The sequence below is a fragment of the Tetrao urogallus genome (genome assembly GCF_951394365.1).
Source record: "Tetrao urogallus genome assembly, chromosome: 1".
NCBI classification, from domain to species: domain Eukaryota; kingdom Metazoa; phylum Chordata; class Aves; order Galliformes; family Phasianidae; genus Tetrao; species Tetrao urogallus.
This window is the reverse complement of record NC_136813.1, coordinates 118,572,649-118,593,223: the sequence shown is the minus strand read 5'-3', so window position 1 is coordinate 118,593,223 and position 20,575 is coordinate 118,572,649. Positions and strand designations below refer to the sequence as shown.

Sequence of the window (20,575 nt, the reverse complement as noted above, 5' to 3'; positions counted from 1 at the left end):
CACTGTGTTACCCTCTCTGTAACATGAAAACACACCTGTTTATTTGACAGTGTGCTAAGAGCATTTATGTTTCTGAGGCATCTCACCTGTAGCAACTATTTCATACTGACGATTGTCATCCACTCACCCACCAATTCTCCTTGCAAGGCGTAGACTAATCTGCACTGCAGTTATCAGTAACATTTTTTCAGACAACCTGAGAGCTTGAAGAGGCAAATCTTGACTCTGACCATGATAAAGCATGGGACTGCTCTGAAGTATGAACACCATGACAAAATCCCTTGAAACACTTGACCCCCTCCCACAGTGTCTATCATCTCTAAAAAAAACCCCAACAATAAAAACCCATGAAACACTCCAAATCAACCAACCTCTAATACCCAAATCAGACCACCACTCAGCCATATTTCTGTGCCCCTCCACAGTGTACACCTGGGACACAGCAACAGGCTTTCCTTGTCAATGGATTTTTCTACAGATTCGATGACCTGGCTCCTATTTGCTTTGCAAAGCTAACACAGCTTGCAAGAAGGAGCTGAATTTTTGTTGTTGTTGTTGTTGTTTTTTGTGTTTTTTTTTTTTTTATTCTTTTCTTATAGGAAGGGCAACCTGAATGGAGGTGGCAGTGGGAGAGCTTTCAGAAAAACAAACAAACAAAAAACCAAATCTTAATGGTTAACAGAGATTAAATCCACAGACAACTGAGAAGTAGAGAGAATGAGGTACTGCAGTTCTAGTTGGAATTCTGAATTTGCCAAGCAAGTACATTTGGGATAAGAGATGAGCTGGTTTATAACACTCCTGTGCCTGCTACTCTTCCTTGGGACCTCCCTCTTGTTTTTCAGGGCATGCACACAGTATGTAGCCTTATTTGGATAATCTCACTATAACTGTGCATAACACTGTCCTTTTGACCCTAAGACAAAAGTTTTCTGCCTTGACAGTCTCATGTTTCTGCCTCGCCATGGTGTGGCAAGTGCTGTACAACAGACCTTTTACTGAGTCCTTGCCATGCCTCAGTTTCTCCATCCATGAAAATGTGATGATACAGATCTTTGTCAAGTGCTTGCATGCCTGCAAAATTCAAGCTATTATTTGAATTGAATATACCTCAGCTAGTAAACATGCATCTCTTGCTTGTCCTCTTTTTTTTTTTTTTTTTTTTTCTTTCATGCTGTGCATTCTGCACATCCCTTTGGGATTCTTTTTCCCCAGGTGTATGACTCATTCTCACCTTTCCTTCTTCCTCCCTGCCCAAGAAAGATAGGTTCCTTTTGCATTTTTTCTTTGTTCTCTGTGGTATTTGCAACACTATCCCAGCCTTGTATCACCTGTGAATTCCATTCTTTCTGGTTGTATTTTCCCTGTCTGTGAAGCACCTAGAATGTTGTAGCTTTTTGTTCTGCTGTTGCTGCAATTGAACCTGATGCTTGAAAGGAGGAGAAAAGGCTGGAATAAACTGCTCTGATAATTCAGCCCTAGGGCTGAGTGATTTGTTTCTTTGATATCAGTCCCTTGATCAGAGCTCTGCTATGTTATCTCAGTTTGTCTGAGGAGAGTTAATTCCTGGCACATTTGGGCTGGTGGAATCCCAGATGCCAGAGCTGGTGACATGAAAAGGAGCACATTGCATTCTTCTCCCACTCTCAGATATGTCAAAGAGTCTATGGAGTTTGATGTTCCAGGGCCTATAAGTACCTCAAAACAATTTTTTTTTTGCCTGCATTTAATGTAACTGGGAAACCTCTAACTTTCTTCCAGCTGCCAAAAGCCATCACATTCTCTCACTCTATCTTATTCCCCTGCAGAGAAGTCCTAACTCAGTTTCTTCCTCCTGTCTTGTTCTGTGGACGGAGTTCCTTATCAATTTATCTATACTTGCAGGCCATTTGTTCAGATGTTTAGTGAGATTTCACTAGTCCTTTATAAGACTATGTACTGAGCATGAAGCATGATGAATGACTACCATAAAAAGAGCATTGAAAGCCTAGCTTGAGCCTAGCCTAATCTTGCCAAAGTCAAAAAGTGTAGAACTTAGCCTAAGTTAAAAGCTTAATATCAGTCAAAGGTGAATGAGTGGGATGGGTTTCCAGGTATTGACATCTGCATTGGAAGAATGTCTATGGAAATCTATGATCCAGCAAACTGGGCTTAAGTGGAAATTCTTTTGCAAATCTGCCTAGAACCAGCTGTAGAAAGGGATCTCATCTCTGGAGGACCAAGTGGGGTTTTCAGTGGTAGGAGAGTTGTTTTGTTTATGTGTGCAATTTGATTACAGTGTTCTGTGTTACATTAAATGGTTAAGCATGATTTGAGATCTCAAGGTCTCAAGACAGCTTGGTGCCATGGCAACAAGCACCATTAAAAATCTTCACAGCATTTGATAAAGGCGAAATAGGTACAAATGTAACTATTAGAAAATCCCTCATCCTCTTACTTTTAAGGGAGAAAATATATGGTAGATAGCATGGAGTACTGCGTCCAGTTCTGGGCTCCCCAGTACAAAAAAGACAGGGATCTCTTGGAAAGAGTCCAGCGGAGGGCCACAAAGATGGTGAAGGGCCTGGAGCATCTCTCTTATGAAGAAAGGCTGAGTGAACTGGGTCTGTTCAGCCTCAAGAAAAGAAGACTCAGAGGGGACCTGATCCAGGTCTATAAGTATCTAAGGTGTGGGGGGTAGAATGGTGAGGACAGACTCTTTTCAGTGGTGAGTGGAGACAGGACAAGGGGAAATGGCCGGAAACTGCAGCATAGGAAGTTCCGCACAAACATGCACAAGAACTTCTTTACAGTGAGGGTGACGGAGCACTGGAACAGGCTGCCCAGGGAGGTGGTGGAGTCTCCTTGTCTGGAGATGTTCAAGACCTGCCTGGATGCCTACCTGTGCGACCTGGTGTAGGGAACCTGGTTTGGCAGGGGGGTTGGACTTGATGATCTCAGGAGGTCCCTTCCAACCCCTACAGTTCTGTGATTCTGTGATTCTGTGATTAATGACAGTTAAGATTCGTTCTTCTAGGGGAGTTAGTTATAGTGGATCAGGAGTATAACCTTGTTTTTACTTCATGTGCAAACTTCAAAGACAAAACATATACTGATTAGGGAGAAGAACAATTAGGGAGGAAAATGTATCTTCAGTTTCTGATGTGGGACTCTCGTAGCACTTTCTGCTGCTGGTGAATACATGATATGAACTAGCACTCTTGGAAATGGGAAAAACAGATCAGCATTAGATTGTCTGAGACATCGCTGTTTCCTGACACTGCTCATAAGCTCATAGTCGTATCATGACAGAAATTCCTTTGGCTACCAACCACAGATGTCTTTTAAACATTAAAAGACAGAAAGTGAATATGAAAAACTTCGTTAAATATGAATGGAAGAAAGAAAATCAACCCCTAAGTTTCAAGAAATGTTGGAATGAGGGTTCCTGTGGTAGATATGGTGACACTTTCCAGGGCCTTCCCTTTAGCCTAGTTCTCATCACATTTTTTCCTTAGCAGGGTGTAGGTTTTTGTACTTTCAGAATTTCTTACCTTAGCATGTCACACATTTAAAAAAAAGTTAAAAGTAGCTGCATACTGGATGCTATGATCATGATGGTCCCTTCTAAGCCTTCTAAGAGTAAGTGATTCCAAATATTTGTTTGTGGTTTTTTTTTAGTTCATTTTCCTTTATAATGCCTATCTTCAACATAGCAGAACAATATGTGGCAGAGGGGAAAAAAAAAAACAACTCCTCTTCTGATACAGATTAATTAAAAGAATCTTCAAGGAGGACAAGGGCCTTGTGAAAAATACCTAATGTGAATCTGACTAGATTCCAGCACAGTCACACACAAAGCAAGGTAAAAGTGTAGGAAATATTAAATCACCAAAAATTAAGTCTATAGAGAAAAATACAAGCTTTAAAAGAATTAAGTTCAAGCTGAAGGTTCAATTAAGTAATTAACATGCTGAACTAAGTGATTAATAGGAAGGTAAACAAACAAATCATAACAAAATACAATACTGAATGCCAAAAACAAGAGAGCATACTCAGGCCCTGAGGTCCTTCCTGTCTGCACCGCATGAAAAAGAGATGGTATCATGGCAGCAGAAATGTGCAGTTATGTGACATGTGTGTTGGATGATCTGTCCATGTTGTTTCAAGAGCAGCTGTTTTGATTTTCAGGCTCACTCACAAGCCAGTCCTGCAGTTCTTTTTAACTTCCCAGTAAGAGATTTCAGAATGCTTTTAAGACACCCTTACTGTATAGTCAAAGAAGCTCTGACATAATCTGTCAAGGGATGCAGAGCAGTGCCAGAATTGCTGATAGAAGTGACGGTCCATATTCTTTAAGTGATATAACTCGCATTTCTTGCGGCCTCGCTTACCCCACCTGTCTTCTCCCTGCGGACACCCAAACGTTCTCACCAACCAGATTCTCCCCTCTGGCCTGCTGGGCAGGTAGTGGGTGCAAGCACAGGCTTGGGAAGAAGGCACCTGTGGAGCAGTGAATTGTCAAGGAGAACAGGGATAGTCCAGATTTAAATTATATAAGAATACTCCTGTGAAACTTCATACTAAGGCTTGAACTTAAATTAGTCACGCATGTGTACTTAAACCAAGGGTGGACTGATTCTAACAACAAATATTTGAATCAACTCTGGAACTTCACTTGGGCTCAGTACCAGAACCAGTGCTCTTTTTAACATCTTCATCAGTGATGTTGACAATGGAATTGAGTACACCCTCAGCAAATTTCCAGATGACACCAAGCTATGTGGCACAGTTAACATGCCTGAAGGATGGGATACCATACAGAGAGAACTAGACAGTCTCTAGCAGTTGGCTCAAGAGAACCTCGTGAGTTTCAATTAATCCAAGGTCTTGCGTCTGGGTCACAGAATCAATCTGGGTCACTATCAATATAAGCTGGGGGCAAAAGGATTGAGCACAGCCCTGATGAAAAGGGCTTGGGGGTAGTGATGAATGGCAAGCTGGACATGAGCCAGCAATGTGCCTCCATAGCCCAGGAAGCCAACTGTATCCTGGACAGCGTCAAAAGAAGCGTGGCTAGTTGCTGGAAGGAGGTGACCATGCTCCTCTACTCTGTGCTGGTGAGACTTCACCCAGAGTGCAGGATCCAGATGTGGAATTCTCATTGTAGGAGACACATGGATCTATTGGAATGCATCCAGAAGAAGATCACAAAAGTGATTCTAGGGATGGAAGTCTCCCCTATGAGGACAGGTTGAGAGAGGTGGGGTTGTTCAGCCTGGAGAAGAGAAGGCTTAAGGGAGACCTGATAGCAGCCTTTCAGTAGGGGACAGACTATTTAGTAGGGCCTGTTGTGATAAGACAAGGGGAAATGGTTTCAAACTAAAGCAGGAGATTTAGGCTGAATATAAGGAAAATATTTTCTGCAATATGGGCAGTGAAGCACTGGAACAGGTTGCCCAGAGATGTGGTGGAAGCTCCACCCATGGAAAAATTCAGAATCAGGCTGAACAGGGCTCTGAGCAACCTGATCTAGCTGTAGAAGCCCCTGTGTGGAAAATGCTGCTACATCGGTGTGGGGGTAAGGGGAAGAGGATCTTTTCAGATTGTCACTCTAATACTAAGCAAAGGTCTCAGAATATCCCACATAAACTGGAGCCCATGCTTGGGTTTGCCCAGCGGGATAGTGCGCAGCTCAGCATCAGATCTATCTCCTCTTCACTCCCTTCTGGTGGAGATGGAGTTCGTTTTTCCAAAATTCAGCAGCCCTCTTCTACACGACATCCGTGTTCATGGGATTATTTTGTGATGGGACGATTTTAGTTGAGCCCGAAGAACCAAGCAGGAGGTTTCCTAGCTCTGAATCAGAGCTGCTCGGGTGTGACAGACCTGCAGAATGGCAAGAATTTCAGCTCTGGTGCCACTTGTACTCCCACCTCCGCCCTGTGCCCTGCTTTGTTCCCACCCTATCAAACAGCCCTCTTTAGCATGACAAAGAGCCGTGAGGAGCCGACGATGATAGATACCGCAGTCCTAGGCAAGTTAAGGTGAGCAGTAAGGGTAACTGCCTGTCTATACTTCACGGCTACTGCAGCTTGCTGGTAAGACCTGCCCCTCCCAGTGGAGGTGGCAACTCCTGAAAGGTGTGGGAGCCACCCCTCCACCCGCCCCACCCGCCATGTGTGCACGTTTAGCTCTTCCCCTTTACCATCCGTATGCCGGCGGGTCAGGCATGGGATACCTGGATCTGTACTGGAACTCGGTGGGGGAGGCAGGACATGGCCCTGCTTCAGTTGGGCCAGCAGCAGCAGCGGCCAGTAGCAGTCTATCTCCGGAGTCAGGAGAGAAGAGGCAGGCTGCAGGTAAGGCATTTCAATAATTCCTAGAGCTGATGATCTTCAGGATACCTGTGGTCTCGGCTTTCTCATTTGCTTAATAACGGCCTTGAGTAGATCTTTTTCTATTTATCTCCTTGCCTTTTTTTTTTTTTTTTTTTTTTTTTTTTCCAATATATATGGGTGCTGGATGAATAATGGCGTTCTAGGTGAGAAGGATGGCCTTGGACTGTCATGTCATCTTTCCATGCTGCTTTTGTGTCTGTGAATTGATTTTGTAAATCTCACCAGGCAGTGCAAGCATAGGAAAGTCTGTGCTCCAGGCTCAGATGGTGTCACAGCATGGTTTCACAGATGTTTGTAGCTCTCAGAGGAGGAATGTCTGGGCCTCTTTTTAGACAAATGTTTTAGTTTGTTGTGTTTACATCTGTTCGACTGCTGTTTATTTCCTGCTTCCTTTTTCCTTCAGTCTCTTCTTATGGAAGAGGGGGAACTAAAGCTGCAGGTGATAATATATGGGGATTTTGGATGACTGGCTGAGCAGGGACCACATATGGGAATGTTAGCAGGATGGTATCTTTCTGTGCTTCCTGTCTGACAGAAGATTCTGCTATTTTCCTAACCCATATTCTTAACACACTTTCCTACCTACAAAGTTTTCACTTGCGTGATCTACAAGATCCAAACATCCTTTGGGCCCACATGAAATATTAGCCTCCTGTGTACCCAGTTCCCAGATGTTCAGCCTTCTCTCAGGCTCTGCAGTCTACCCTCATGCACATACTCCTCAGAACTTTGCATCTCCTTTGTTTGCTCCATTGAGAGCCCTTGTCTCCTTGTAGACAGAAACCCTTTGTAATCCTCATGCTCCCCAGCACCAAAAGTCTGCTCCGCTTCACACCTGCCTCTTCCCACAGCTAGCACTTCAGGTTATCATTTCCTAGGGACAGAAAACAGCTAACAGCAGGCCTAAAGGCAGGAGCAGATGACCATAGAGTGTCAAGTATCAGTGGCAAGGCAGCTTGTATCTGTCAGGAGAGTAACGGGAAAATACACTACACATGTGGCTCCCTGGTTTGAGGCTGAGAAACTTTCTGAGTGTAGTTTAGCTCTTGACTTAGGATAAGAAGAAAAGGTTTTGGAAGATAGACAAGGGAACCCATTCGTCAGAAAGGCAACAGTACTTTGCATTGAATATGTATTCAGGAAGAGGAGGAGCATGCCTCAGTGTTTTTCAGACTTATAGCTCTCAAGATGGCCAGCAAAGAGTTTGGGAACCATGGGGATCAATAGTCAGAGGATGTGTACTGAAATGGCACTTCCCATTCACTGCATCTCCTCTCTCCTGAAATGTCAGTAGGAAGAGAAGGGATGGACCATGCAGCAGGGTTTGTAGAGGAGTATCTGGAGGAAGAAGGAATTAACAGATTTATCATTGGAGATATGTGAAGAAGATTGGTATCACAGCCTTTTTGTCAGGATTGTCTTGAGAAGCTCTCAGCCTTTCACAGGCCTCAGAAATCAGGTACCTAACGGAAATCACAGAATCACAGAATTGTAGGGGTTGGAAGGGACCTCCAGAGATCATCGAGTCCAACCCCCCAGATATGACAGGGATAATCTGTCCTTATCATTTTCCTATCCAGACAGCTGGAACGACTTTGTATTTTGGCAGCTTTTATTTGGAAAAGTGGTTTGGATTATTTAGGATTTTTTTCCTTTAGATTTTTCTCTTAGCTTTATCCTTCAACACTGGCCTCTTCAGGACTTTTATCAGAACAAACAAGAAAGAGCTCAAACAGCTTCCTCTGTACTTTCGAATTTTGTCCCCTATGACCCTGATACAGGATTGAGTCTTTTCCTCTGTCCTACATTTCTACCTTCCCTCTCTCCCTTCCCATCTCTATGTCAAATATCTCTCCTTTGTCCTTGACAGAAGGCTCCCTAGCTAAATAACCCTTCTTCATTTGCACACTTTTCCAGCACTGAGGCAGTTGTAGGTGAGATCCTTTGGAGTGAATCAGTATACGAGGTCTGGCTTTGATAATCTACATCTGTCCCCCCCTTTTAAGCACTGTCTGTTTCGCCCCATCATGCACACTGTCTATGTAATGTCTTGAGATTCCTGGGCTTTTGGGGACAGTTTTGGGGAGCATATTATCAGCTCAAAGCTATGTTTGCAGTCATGACTGAGCTTCTTTATACCACCAGAAAATGAAATATTACTGAGGCCTTTTGAAGGAGAGTAATAACATTAAGCCAATGCTTAGCATTCTCCCCTCTGTGCCTTTTTCCATCTCATAAAAAGGAGCTGTGGAAATTCTGAGAGTCTGAGCTGGAAGACTGCTTACTGTCAGTGAGCATGCCTGTGTTCACAGATTCATGAACATAGAAGTGTGAACTTTCCTTCAAGTAGGCCCCTTTTAGGTAAACAAGGAGTTCTGATCTTGTGACACAATACATAGGAAGTGTGCTCATATCCATTCAGGTACACTTCTGACATTGTCTTTTTATTTTCAGATGTTTCTTCATCTTCTTCCAGTTCTGGGAATTTCAGCCAGTTCATGCCAGACTTAGCCATCAGTCAACACTCAGCATCCTGATCCCCTCAACCTACCACTAGGTCTCAAAATGGCAGAGAATATGATACGGGGACAGTTAAGAAGGCCAAGAGCCACACAGCTTTCTCCTAGGAGCAGCAGCAGACCCTGCATCAGCAGTTTCAGAGCCAGAAGTACCTCAGTCCCCATCAGATTCAGGAGCTGGCTGCTGCCCTGGGGCTCGCTTACCAGCATGTGAACATAGAGACTAAGGTATATCTGTCACACAGTGGCTGAATAATCACATAAAGCAGTGACAGGATGGGAAAAGTAGTTCCTGGTAATGGGCAAAGACTATGTAACGGTTGCTCTCCCGTCTGTTCATGCCAGAGATCTGAAGTATTTCTGGGAATCAAGAGAGTCAACAGCACTTTACTCAGTTCTCGGTGAGGAGTCAGCTAAGAGGACTGTTGCCAGTACTTGTAGTAGAATTACAAATACAGTCATGAATATGAACATACCTGGAATTCACCCTGTGAGGACCTTTGAATTCTGAAACTGATAGATACAAGTAGCAAACCTTTCACGTCACTAATAAGCATGCAGAATCAATGTTTCAGAAGTTTTCTTACAGTGCAGGGTGCTTGTGGAGGCCTGAGTGGGTCTAATTCATGGTCATTCATGCTCACAACTGAAACTTATCTATGTCACAACAATAATTGTCATGTGGCCACAATGTTGCTCCATCCACTCCTCCCAGTGCACAGATGCACTAGCCAGAAGCTGAGGCTGCTAGACAGACATTTCGCAGGCAGTAACCTCAGGGAACACTCAAAGGGCTTTATCTACTGCTGCCCATGTACCATCTGGCCACTCTCCCCTGGTTATTGCTGCTTGTAAATCTGATAACGTTCACTATTCCTTCTCTCCTTCCTAATATCTCCTGATATTTTCCCTGCTCTCCCTTCACCACCTAAGGTGAAGACTTGGTTTCAAAACCAGAGGATGAAGCTGAAAAGGTGCCAGAGGAATACCTTGTGGACTGCTTGGATCAGTGCCTCATGCAAGTAAGAACGTGGGCAACTTAACCATACATTAAGTATCAGCATACCCAGACTTCTGGTTTGTTCAGCACAGAGGCACAGCCTTAGCATGATTCTCCACATTCTGTAGGTAGCCTGGCAATATGTTGACTATGCCACTTGAATACTGCCAAAGTAAGAGTGTGTTTCTTATATATTGTATTTGATTCTGTATCCACCCTGAATTATAGGGGATGGATATAGTTTTCTTGCTCTTAATCCCCTTGCTGCTGAACAAGAAACAATATGAAATGTGAAGAGACAGAGTAGAGTACAAGTAGATGTTAGGTCTGTGGACACCAGTGGAAGATATGCATTTTAATTCACTGTATTTCCTTTTCAGAACAGCTTCCAGCCAAGTTCTTACCTGGAACTTGGTAAAATTCTGCCAGGTCTACCCGTCTAGCCAGCAACATCCAAAGAATGCCTACCCCGTGTCAACATTACAGAGCAGGGCAGAATGCTTACACCATTTTGACCAGCGAGAATGGAGGAGTCTTCTACAAAGGTGGAGAAATCTGCAGCATCCAGCAGACGGTGGGCTTCATTGCCCAGCACAAAGTAGGCTTTTGTCATAGTTATCCTGTCAGTGTGCACAAAGAAAAATGATGGTTATAATTTTCACAAGTCAGCCCCCATGGGGCATCATTCCCAGCCATTGCTGACCACCATCTCTATTGTTCCTAAACACTGTGGATGTGAGGAATTTGGGCACCTTGGAATCAAATCTTATTCTCATCTTTCCCTTTATTCATGTAAGCTCCATTTTGGGACCCAAATATTTGCTTGCAAGCATAGCCAGATATATAGATGCTTGCACAGACATGTATACGCAGCCCTTCGTTCATATGCCTTTAATGTTGTAAAAACTGATTCCCTTATCACACTATCTGACTAGGCTGACTAGATTATACCCTAGATCTTCTAAACTGTGGACCTCAAAACTTACATAAGCAAATACAAATGTATTTAATGTATACATATCATTATATGGCTGAATACATGTAACACATAAAGATACAGGCTATATGTAGAGGTGCTGGTCCCATACTTTTCAGTGACATTAAATAAATTTTTGTCATACACCAGGTACATATCTGATGATTAGATCACCAGTTCTGCAGGTTATCACAAGTTATACAATTGATAAAGTATATAGCAAAAGGAGATTTGACAAGCTGCTTGCAGAAAAGGTGTTGAGATGATCTTATAAGCATCAAAATGATAAATAAACTTTATTCTATCTTCCTTTGTCTCTTCTTAAGAAAACATAAAAAGTTCATTATACATAACAAATAATTAAAAATGTTTTCAGGTGGATTATGTATTTTCCTGTGTCTTTTTCATTATAATAGGGCATCACTATTTGAAACCTAAATGGAACAAAACTAGCCATAGTAACCATATGCCATTGTTATTACTGATTTGAATCTGAAACTATGAACAACCACTTTTCTGTGCTATTAGTGGGTTAGCTTCATGACCATTGGCAAGGCCAGATATCTAGAGTTAAGAACCAGCAGGGAAACTCCCCACCTACCTTAAGAATCTTACCTATCCAGCAATGCTTATTTAATAATGGCACTAGACTCAGATATATAATATTATCATTTCAAACTTTAATACTGTATAGACTTCTTAAGTACCTCAGAACAGATATGTGTATCCAAGTATGATCAACAGTAGGGTCACATTTCCCTGAGACACAGGTTTTCTTTAAGACTTTTATTACAATAATATTTTCTTCATGTGGTGTAGTTGTCATGGTTTAAAAAATGAGCATAGGATGAAGGCAATTATCTGAGACTGGGGTAATAAGATGTGTGGTCTTTTGTTGGCAAAGCTGTTCTGTTTTTCTGCGTCTCACAGTTGTTTCCCACTACACCCATTCCCTCATGTAGCAACTCTGACCTTTTGGTTATACAGCTACACTGTTTACAGGTCTGTACTTACAATACTTGATGGGGAAAAACAGCTTTTTGAAGAATCAACTTGTATCTCAGATCATCTCGGACTTCAATTTTAAAGCACAGCTCCACCACCACACCTATCCTACTTCTATCAAGTGGTTAAACTTGGGAAAGATTTGTTCTTGGAACTCCTACACTAACAGAGGGGTTGGGATTGATTGGGTTAGCTTAACTGAAAGCAGCATACAGGTGATGGTTAACATCTCAACAATTATCAGGGCTCTGATGTGAACTTTTCATGCCATTCCAATAAATGCTGTTGTAGGTTAAAAAATAATTTAAAAAAGAAAAAGAAAGGGGAAAAAAAAAAAAAAAGAAAGAAAGAAAGAAAAAGAGTTTTTCCCTGTCACCTAGCAGCAGTTTGCTTGGCTGCGTCTTGAGTCTCATGCCAGGCAGAAGGTCCAGTGTTGTGATATTTAAAAGACTAAGTGACTCAGATACAGCCCCACTGCTAGAGATGCATGCTGTGTGCAAGCAGCAGAATGTCCATTAAATGTGAGAAATTAATTTGTCTTGTGGAAAGGGATTCAGAGACAGGACATGAGGGTGCTCTTCAAAACAGTGGATGACATGTATATTGCATGGCTGTTGCATGAAAGGAAATTTTTTTTTTCTCTAAAATCCACTGACATTATTTTGGATTCTTCATCATGCCTCTTCATATGTTCAGTATTGGTCAAGATGCTTTTGGCCACTGATGACAGGTCAAACAATAGATGTGTGGCAATGCTTAACTGAAAATTTTCAAAGCCCTGTTATTTAATATTCGAATCATTCAGGGTAATTAGATAACTTAATATAGCACTTGCGAATTCCTGTAGGGAAGAAGCTATTAAATATCACACCTTTTACCCATGCTGCAGAGACAATTGGGGTCAGGAGCCCTTGCTCAAGGGCTCCAGCAGCATGAAACTGTGAAGTCCTGTGACTTTCCACAGCTGTCAGAAGCCCTTCCTGAACCCTGGTCTTTCTCAGTCCACATGCCAAAACTCCAATAGCCAATTTGCATCTTCCTTCCATCTATGCAATGACATGATTACCAAGCCCCAATGCACCCTAGGGGCTCACCAACCAAAGGAGTAGTAGTTTCTGTGAAGGAACATTCAATTTCTGCAGAACACATGGCAAATGCAGTAACAAACCATAGTTTCAGAGAAAGCTGCCTCCATCCCACAGCTATTTTAGCAAAAGGTGTGTTGAAAAGTTTAAGCTTTGTTAATATCTCTCATATTTAAATAATTATTAAGCATTGCAGATAAAGGTCAAACACAAGCATGTTACTGGACTGTCATTAGTGTAAGCCAAGCAACTAACATCTTGCCTATTCCTGGAGCCCACCATGCAACACACCTGAAATAGAAGAGGCTTAAGAACAAAATGTCCTTGCAAACAAAACTATTTACACAGAGGCTTGTGAACAAGATGCTGTGCTTGCAAACTTGTTCAGAAGCTTGCAAATTCACTTGCACTTGGTGTCTGTACACTCTCATCAAATAAGGTTTTAATAATACAAAATAACAACAAGAACTTTTGAACTTTGTATAGACTTAATGGGTTAATTAATATTAATTTATCTCCTGGGTGGTATAAAGTTGGAGTTAGTTTTACATGTGATATGTGATACAAAAGGGGGTCACATACAAGGAAGAAAACGTATTAGGCATATCAGGTAGCCTGTAATGTCCAAGTACTCCAGCCAGAAAGAGAAGGAGGAGAAACAATATGGTTGGGATATAGGGAAAAAAGGGGGGCTGTAAACCCTGATATTATGAGAAATCCTGGGGGAGGGCTTTCCCTGTAGACTTTCCCTTTATTGGAATAAAGAAAGCTGTAGATTTTCTTCAATCTCTTTTTGGAATAATTAAGCAAGTCTATTTGAGCAAAATTTTCCCAACACACTTATACCTCTCTACTTCTAGGCTGGGCTTGTGTGAGCAAAATCCCACTTACTGTAAGTAAACAGCATGTTCAAGATCCCCAATGAGACTGAATGTGTACAAGTCTATGGGGACAGATGACATGCATCCCAGGCTCCTAAAGGAATTGGCTGATGTGGTTACCAAGCCACTCTCCATCATAGTTGAAAAATCATAGCTGTCAGGCTATGATCAGTCCCTGGTGACTGGAAAAAAGGGAAACATCACTCCCAATTATAAGAAAGGGAGAAAGGAAGACTCATAGAAGTACAGGTGGGTGTACTTCGTGTATGTGCCTGGAAAGATCATGGAGCAGATTCAAATGGAAGATAGGATAAGGCACATGTGAGAGGAAGAGGTGGTCTAAGTCAGCTATCACAGCTTCAACATGGGCAGATTATACCTGAGCAATTTGGTCACCTTCAGTGATAGAGTGATGTCAACAATATATAATAGAAGAGCAACTGATGTGGCCTACCTGGACTTATGCAATGCCTTCAATCTTGTTCCCCATCACATCCTTATTTTTGAATTGAAGAAAGATGTTTTTGAAGGTTGGACTATTTGGTGGATAAAGAATTGTTTGGATGGTCATATCCAGAGGATTGTAGTCAACGCCTATATGTACAGTTAGAGGCCAGTGATGAGTGGTAAACCCCAATGAGGCAAGCTTGGTACTGACGCTCTTTGACATCTCTATCAATAACGACTTAAACAGTTCGCTGATGGTACTAAGTTGAATGGTGCAGTTGACACAATAGAAGGAAGGGATGCAATTTAGAGTGACCTGGACAGGCTTGAAGAATGGGCCTATGTGAATCTAATGAGGTTCAACAAGGCAAAGTACAGGCTGTTGCACTCAGGCTGGGGACTTGGGTGTACTGGCAAATTTTGATGCTAGCCAATGGTGTGCCCTTGCAGCCCAGAAGGCAAACTGTATCCTAGGCTGTATTAAAAGAGGAGTAGCTAGCAGGACAAGGGAGGTAACTATTCCTTTCTACCCTGCCTTCCTTAGGCCCCATCTGGAGTACTGTGTCTGGGCCCTCCAACACAGTATAGATGTAGAGATTTTGGAGACAGTCCAGAGGATGGCCATAAAAATGATCAAAGAGCTGGAGCACCTCTCCAATGAAGACAGGCTGAAGGAACTGGGCTTGTTCAGTCTGGGGAAAAGAACGCTGCAGGGAGACCTCACTACAGCCTTCCAGTATTTAAGCAAGATTATAAACAGGAGGGAAATCAACTTTTCACTCAGGTAGGTAGTGATAGGACAAGGTGGGATGGTTTTACACTAAAGGAGGGAAGATTTAGATCAGATGTTCAGGGGGAGTTCTTCGTTGAGATGGCAGTGAGGTGCTGGAACAGACTGCCCAGAGAGGTTATGAATGCCGTGTCCCTGACAGTGTTCAAGGCCAAGTTAGATAGGGCCTTGAGCAACCTCATCTAATACTTGATCTAGTGGTTAGCAACCCTGCCTGCAGCAGGGGGGTTGGAACTTGGTGATCCTTGAGGTCTCTTCTAACTCAAGCTATTCCATAATTGAAGAAAAGACTGACAAAATCCTGTGACCTAATCTTAAACAGCTGTTTTAAAGGAGTATGTCCTTTTTTTTCTAGTTGCCAGGGGAAGTAGTAGAGTCACCATCCCTGGAGATGCTAAAGAAACATGTAGATGAGGTGCTTAAGGACATGGTTTAGCAGGCAAGGGTAGTGATAGGCTGACAGTTGGAATTCATGATTCAACCTTATCCAACCTTGATTCCATAATTCTACAATTAATACCACTTCTTCTGGGCTAAACACAGCAAGGTTACATTTTACCTCCCTTTCTTCTCTACTGTGGAGCTACCCAAATAATTATTTCCTTAAAACACCATTCTGGTAAAAAGTACAAGCAAGAAACACTGTTTCAGCATTAAAATAAAATCATTTATTTTCAATTCAATCAAGTTGGTAAAAACATCAGGCAGAAGCAGAGCAGCAGACAACACACATATGCCATAGAACATGGCCATGATTACTGCAAGAATAGCAGCAAGCATCCATCTTCTTTGTAGTGGAAGTTCAGCTACGAAATATAATCCTTTCAAATACATTAAAATACAGGATTTCAGTACAAACAGCATTAGTGAAAAAAATTATTTTTGCTTTTATCTTTTATTTACTCTTGCCAACTCAAGACATTTTGTATTCTTGGGCAGTAGCAGACTGGACTCTCCAATCTCACCACTTAAAAAAGATCCAGTTTCACACAGGCAGTCACTGAGTTCTAGTAATCTCCATACTGAAAAGGATGATTCAGTTCTTTTTAAAAATAAAATGAAAACATTTAATTGCCATTTTCATTCTTTCGTTGTCTATCTAGGTTTTCCTAAACCTGTCACCTCACCCAGAACAGCTACCAGAAGAGGTAATTGATAAACCTTTCAGCAGTAGAATATGGAAAAATCAAACTAAGCACTGGAGATGGCATGAAAACATTTGCTTGCTATCTTAAAACCAGGATTAGACAAGAGATTAGGGAAAAATCCTGCTCTAGCCCCCCTACTATCCAACAGGGTTTTCCTCACTGACATTCAGGTTTCAGAATAACTAACCACGATTTAACTTAACCATGCCCTTTACCTTTGCCTACCCTCTACCTCTGAGAAAGCTGCCCATGATATTTTCACCGTGTTCACAAATTGCTAGTGAATCCTGATATACAGATAAGCAAACTATTTCTCAGCACTCAGAAGATGGCTAAATATAGCCACTACTCACATTTCCAGCAATGGCATTTTGGTGTACCATCTGCTGCAACATTCAGGTTGGGACAAGCCAACATTTTCTCAGCAGAGAGATTAGGGAAGACAAGATCTAAACTGTTACAAATAGTTCCAGAGATTAATTGTTAGTTATTTGACAGGCATAAAGCATTCAGCAGCTTTGGAAATCAAAATGTTTCCACAACAGGTACAGACAACACTCCCTCTAACTTCTCTTTTCTCCTCCTCTTTAAACTGCCCTATGTACATAGAAAGGCAGGAGGCAAAGGGTAGACAGGCACTGACCTTTCCAGGTGGAAAGACGGAGTAACTGAATCAAGTTAAGATAATATTTAGGTTTTCAGTTCAGAGATGAGAGGACCCAGGTGAACTTACTAGATGACGGAGGTTGCTACAGAAAAAGGCAAGACAGCAGGAAAGACTCTGGGTTACAAATAGGGTATTTGTTGCAGAAATTAAAAGTTCTTATCCAAGTTTTAGCTTCAAGACACGTGTCAAAGACCAGAGAATCATCCGCAAAAGAGGCAGTGAAGTGGATCTTGAACAGTAAACATGGATCTTTGCCATCTCCACTGCTCCTGACCTTGGCATTGCACATTCCCCTCCATAAATGCAATTTCACCTGTCCACACACACCCTTGCAAAGAATTAGCTTTGCAGAGATGCCTTTGAAGAGAAAAGAAACCCAAAATAGTGGAGTGCTAAACCCCACCAACAGTCAAAGCAGGAATTGAAAAGGAGAGGCAAAAGGAAGGAATAGAAATTGGATCTCTGAGTCAAGACCCTAGAAACCCCATGAGACAAAACAGGAGGAAGGGAAAGAACAATACTTAGGTCTAAGTCTCATAACCACTCTGGGTCCCCAGGGTATGCCAAGGGGCCTGGTACTGATGCCGCACTGGAGAGCTCGAGAACTGTGTGATACTATCAGAGGTGCTCTGGAAGCTGTAGGCGTCTTCTGCCTGCAAGCTGTCATAATCCACATTGGTAGGGTAGCCATGATAGAAGTTCATCTGCTGACTTAATAGGCCCATGGCCTGCTGGGTGCTGCAGCTTGTTGCACCTTTTCCAAAGAACCCCTCATCCTCCATAGCCATGAATGGGTACAAGCCCTGCCCATTCCCATAAGTCTGGCCACTGCTGTAAGCCTGGTGTGCACTGGTCACAGCCTGAAGATTTCTGTTGGCACCAACAGGGAAGCCCTGGTGAAATGTAGGGGTCATATCCAGATACGCAGCTTGATGAAACCCATTCTGGGAAAGACAGAGAAGAGTCCATTCAGTAATTATTTGCACCACACCAACTGTACCCATTGTACTGTATGTATCCTATTTTCCACCTCCTCCAAAATATGGTCTTTTCAGTCCAGTGTCTTCACTATGGATAGTTAATATCAGAGATCACAGATCTTAAGTTAAAAAGCCTACAGTCCAATTCTGGGAACACCATGCTAGAAGAAAAACAAACAAACAAACAAAAAAAAAACCAGCAACATGAACAGCCTCATTGGCCCTCCTGAGCTGTTTAATTTTTTTTACCACTTCTTAACTAAGTGTAAAAAAAGATACCTCAATGGCCAAGGCAGGCTTAAAAAAATAGATGCTGCCGTAGAATTCATTATGAAAAATGAAACTGGCTTGGACATGATACACTTTTCCCCACAGAAAGCAGGAACCCTGACTAGTAGTAAGGCATACTTGGGCAAGGGGAATTCTCTCACCTGTGGTAGATAAATCCCTTTATCCACCCACTGACTCTCCTTTTGGCAACGTTTAAATTTCATCCGTTGGTTCTGAAACCATGTCTTCACCTAGAAGAGAGGGGACAGAACATGGAACATTAGAAATCCATTCCTATTTGAATCTTACTATGTATCCCCCAAATTTTTCTTTCTACAGCAATATACATTGGTTGCTCCAGAAGTAATGTCTCCTATTTATTTCCATGGAAACTCCAGTAGCTAGAAAGAGCACAATAATGCTTTTGGATAGAACGAATTCCCAGATACAGAGCACTGTTTTTCAACATAGCCACCATCATTAGCTATGCATTTTCACCAGTGATAAAAAACAGCCTGTGTGGCACAACTCGTTAAAATATACACCAATGCAAGTGATCCACATTGCCAGCACTACCCATGGCCTCACTGTGCAAACGTCCATTGCCTGATTTCCATAAACGTTCATAAAGCGTCAATGAATGTTAGTGGGTTAAGTGAGACACGTTTGCTTCATTTGCCCTTCCATGTCAGGCACTATTTTGTCAGATTGCCCCTCTGCTGCCATCTGTCGCACGGCAACAAAACGTAATGGAATACTGGCAGGAAGCTTCTGCCTCTGAGGTTGTGATCCAACATAATAAAATAGGAGGCATTACTTTTGGAGCAGCCCTCATAGTTTCTGCCTTGCTTCCAATACTATACACGGTTCCATCAGCTAACATTACATAGCTGTAGAATCAACGCTGGGACTAGCGCACTTATAGCTCCGGTCACCGGTTTTTACACTCACAGCATCAAAACCCCTGCCTGAAACACATGCCAGACAAGGCAACTACAGCAAAGTTGCTTGAATGGCGGCAGCTTCTCACTGCTGGGCCGACAACAGTACCGATTCACAAATCGCCTCAGTCACACATGAGTAACTGGTGGGGCAAGGACCGTATCTCCGACATAACCAATATACTGAGAAACACTCCTCCCTGTGAGTCCAAGAAAAGAAAAGATGTTTGAGATGACTTTACATTTAATGATGCAATTTGGCTGCTCAGAGGAAGATGTTACCTGCTTGTAGGTGAGCCCCAGGGCAGCAGCTAGCTCCCGGATCTGATGGGGGCTGAGGTACTTTTGGCTCTGAAACCGCTGGTGCAGGGTCTGCAGCTGCTCCTGAGAGAAAGCTGTGCGGCTCTTGGCCTTCCTTGGCCCACTCTCACCTTTATCCTTGACCTTCTGAAAAGTGGGGTGGTGAGATGGGTGGTCTGCAGTGGGGCTAGTGGCAGAGTCCGGGGTATACTGAATGAGTGTCCCAGAGCTGGAGGAAGCTGGAGAGGCATCTGAGGAGAAAGGACAACTAGAGTGAGCAGTCACTCCAGATAAAGACTTCGAGGTTCAGCTTCTGGAACACTGGAGACCGCTGCAGATTCCGTAGCCAGGGTGAGCACGAAAAGCAGTGGTAGCCGGCAAGACAGCCCGCAGCTTCGCCAGGACACCAAGGCCGCGCCAGGTCTTTCGCGGCGAGCGTCCGGCAGCAGCTCCCAGCCCTTGCCCACCGCTTAGCTCCCGGCGGGGCAGGTGAGGAGTACTGCCTACCCTCCCGCCCCACGACACGGCCCGGTCATCGCTCCCTGGCAGTGGACAGCTTTTGATAAAAGCCGACGGGCGCTGGCGGAGCACCAGGGGCTTCGCGCTGGAGGAGGAGAGACAGCACCAGGGGCTTCGCGCTGGAGGAGGAGAGACAGCAAGAGATACGGCCACCCCTTCGGGTCCACATACCTGGGTGGCTGGGAGTCTTCTGCGCTGCGGTCAAGGAAAGGTCTGCTGCTGGAGCTTCCTCAGCGGACGCACTATCCATGCTGCCCGGGGAGGGCCAGTAGTAGTGCCCGCACCTAACGGCGCCGTAGGACGGCATAGCCAGGTGAGCGCTCATGGTCGGGACGGCACCTCCAGCTGTAGCTGGCGGTGAGCTGATTGCGGACGGACCTACTGCACGGAGATACCCCATTAGGCGGTGAGGGGCAATGTTTTATGTCCTCCCCAGACTGGCTTTGGCCAAGGGATTGTCACGACCATTGTCATGTTAAAAGTCAGTTGATTGGGGGGGAGTGGCTTTGGGGATATTCGGAGAGTGGGGGAGGACTAGGACAGAGGGGCCAACTTCCCCATTTGGATCCTCGGTGGGGGTCAGTTCTTTGCTGCCCGCACACCCGTCCCCTCGGGGGAATGGGAAGAGACGCTTTGTTTCCACCTCAGGCCTAGCAGGCGTGAGCGA

General features: G+C 43.5%; 1 protein-coding gene and 1 pseudogene across 2 annotated transcripts; one reads left to right on the top strand and one right to left on the bottom strand.

Moving 5' to 3' along the window:
• Positions 1 to 6,157: 6,157 nt before the first annotated feature.
• On the top strand, positions 6,158 to 10,623 carry LOC306958811 (homeobox protein NANOG-like; annotated as a pseudogene). Its single transcript has 4 exons — positions 6,158 to 6,341; positions 8,835 to 9,109; positions 9,833 to 9,921; positions 10,280 to 10,623. The product of its transcript is annotated as a homeobox protein NANOG-like (transcript).
• A 6,802-nt stretch (positions 10,624 to 17,425) lies between these two features.
• Positions 17,426 to 20,233, bottom strand: LOC306954076 (homeobox protein NANOG; the record flags this gene model as incomplete). Its single annotated transcript, XM_079545134.1, has 4 exons — positions 17,426 to 17,842; positions 18,310 to 18,399; positions 19,372 to 19,640; positions 20,080 to 20,233. 4 exons carry the CDS (start codon positions 20,231 to 20,233, stop codon positions 17,426 to 17,428), a joined length of 930 nt encoding a protein of 309 aa, XP_079401260.1.
• Positions 20,234 to 20,575: the final 342 nt, after the last annotated feature.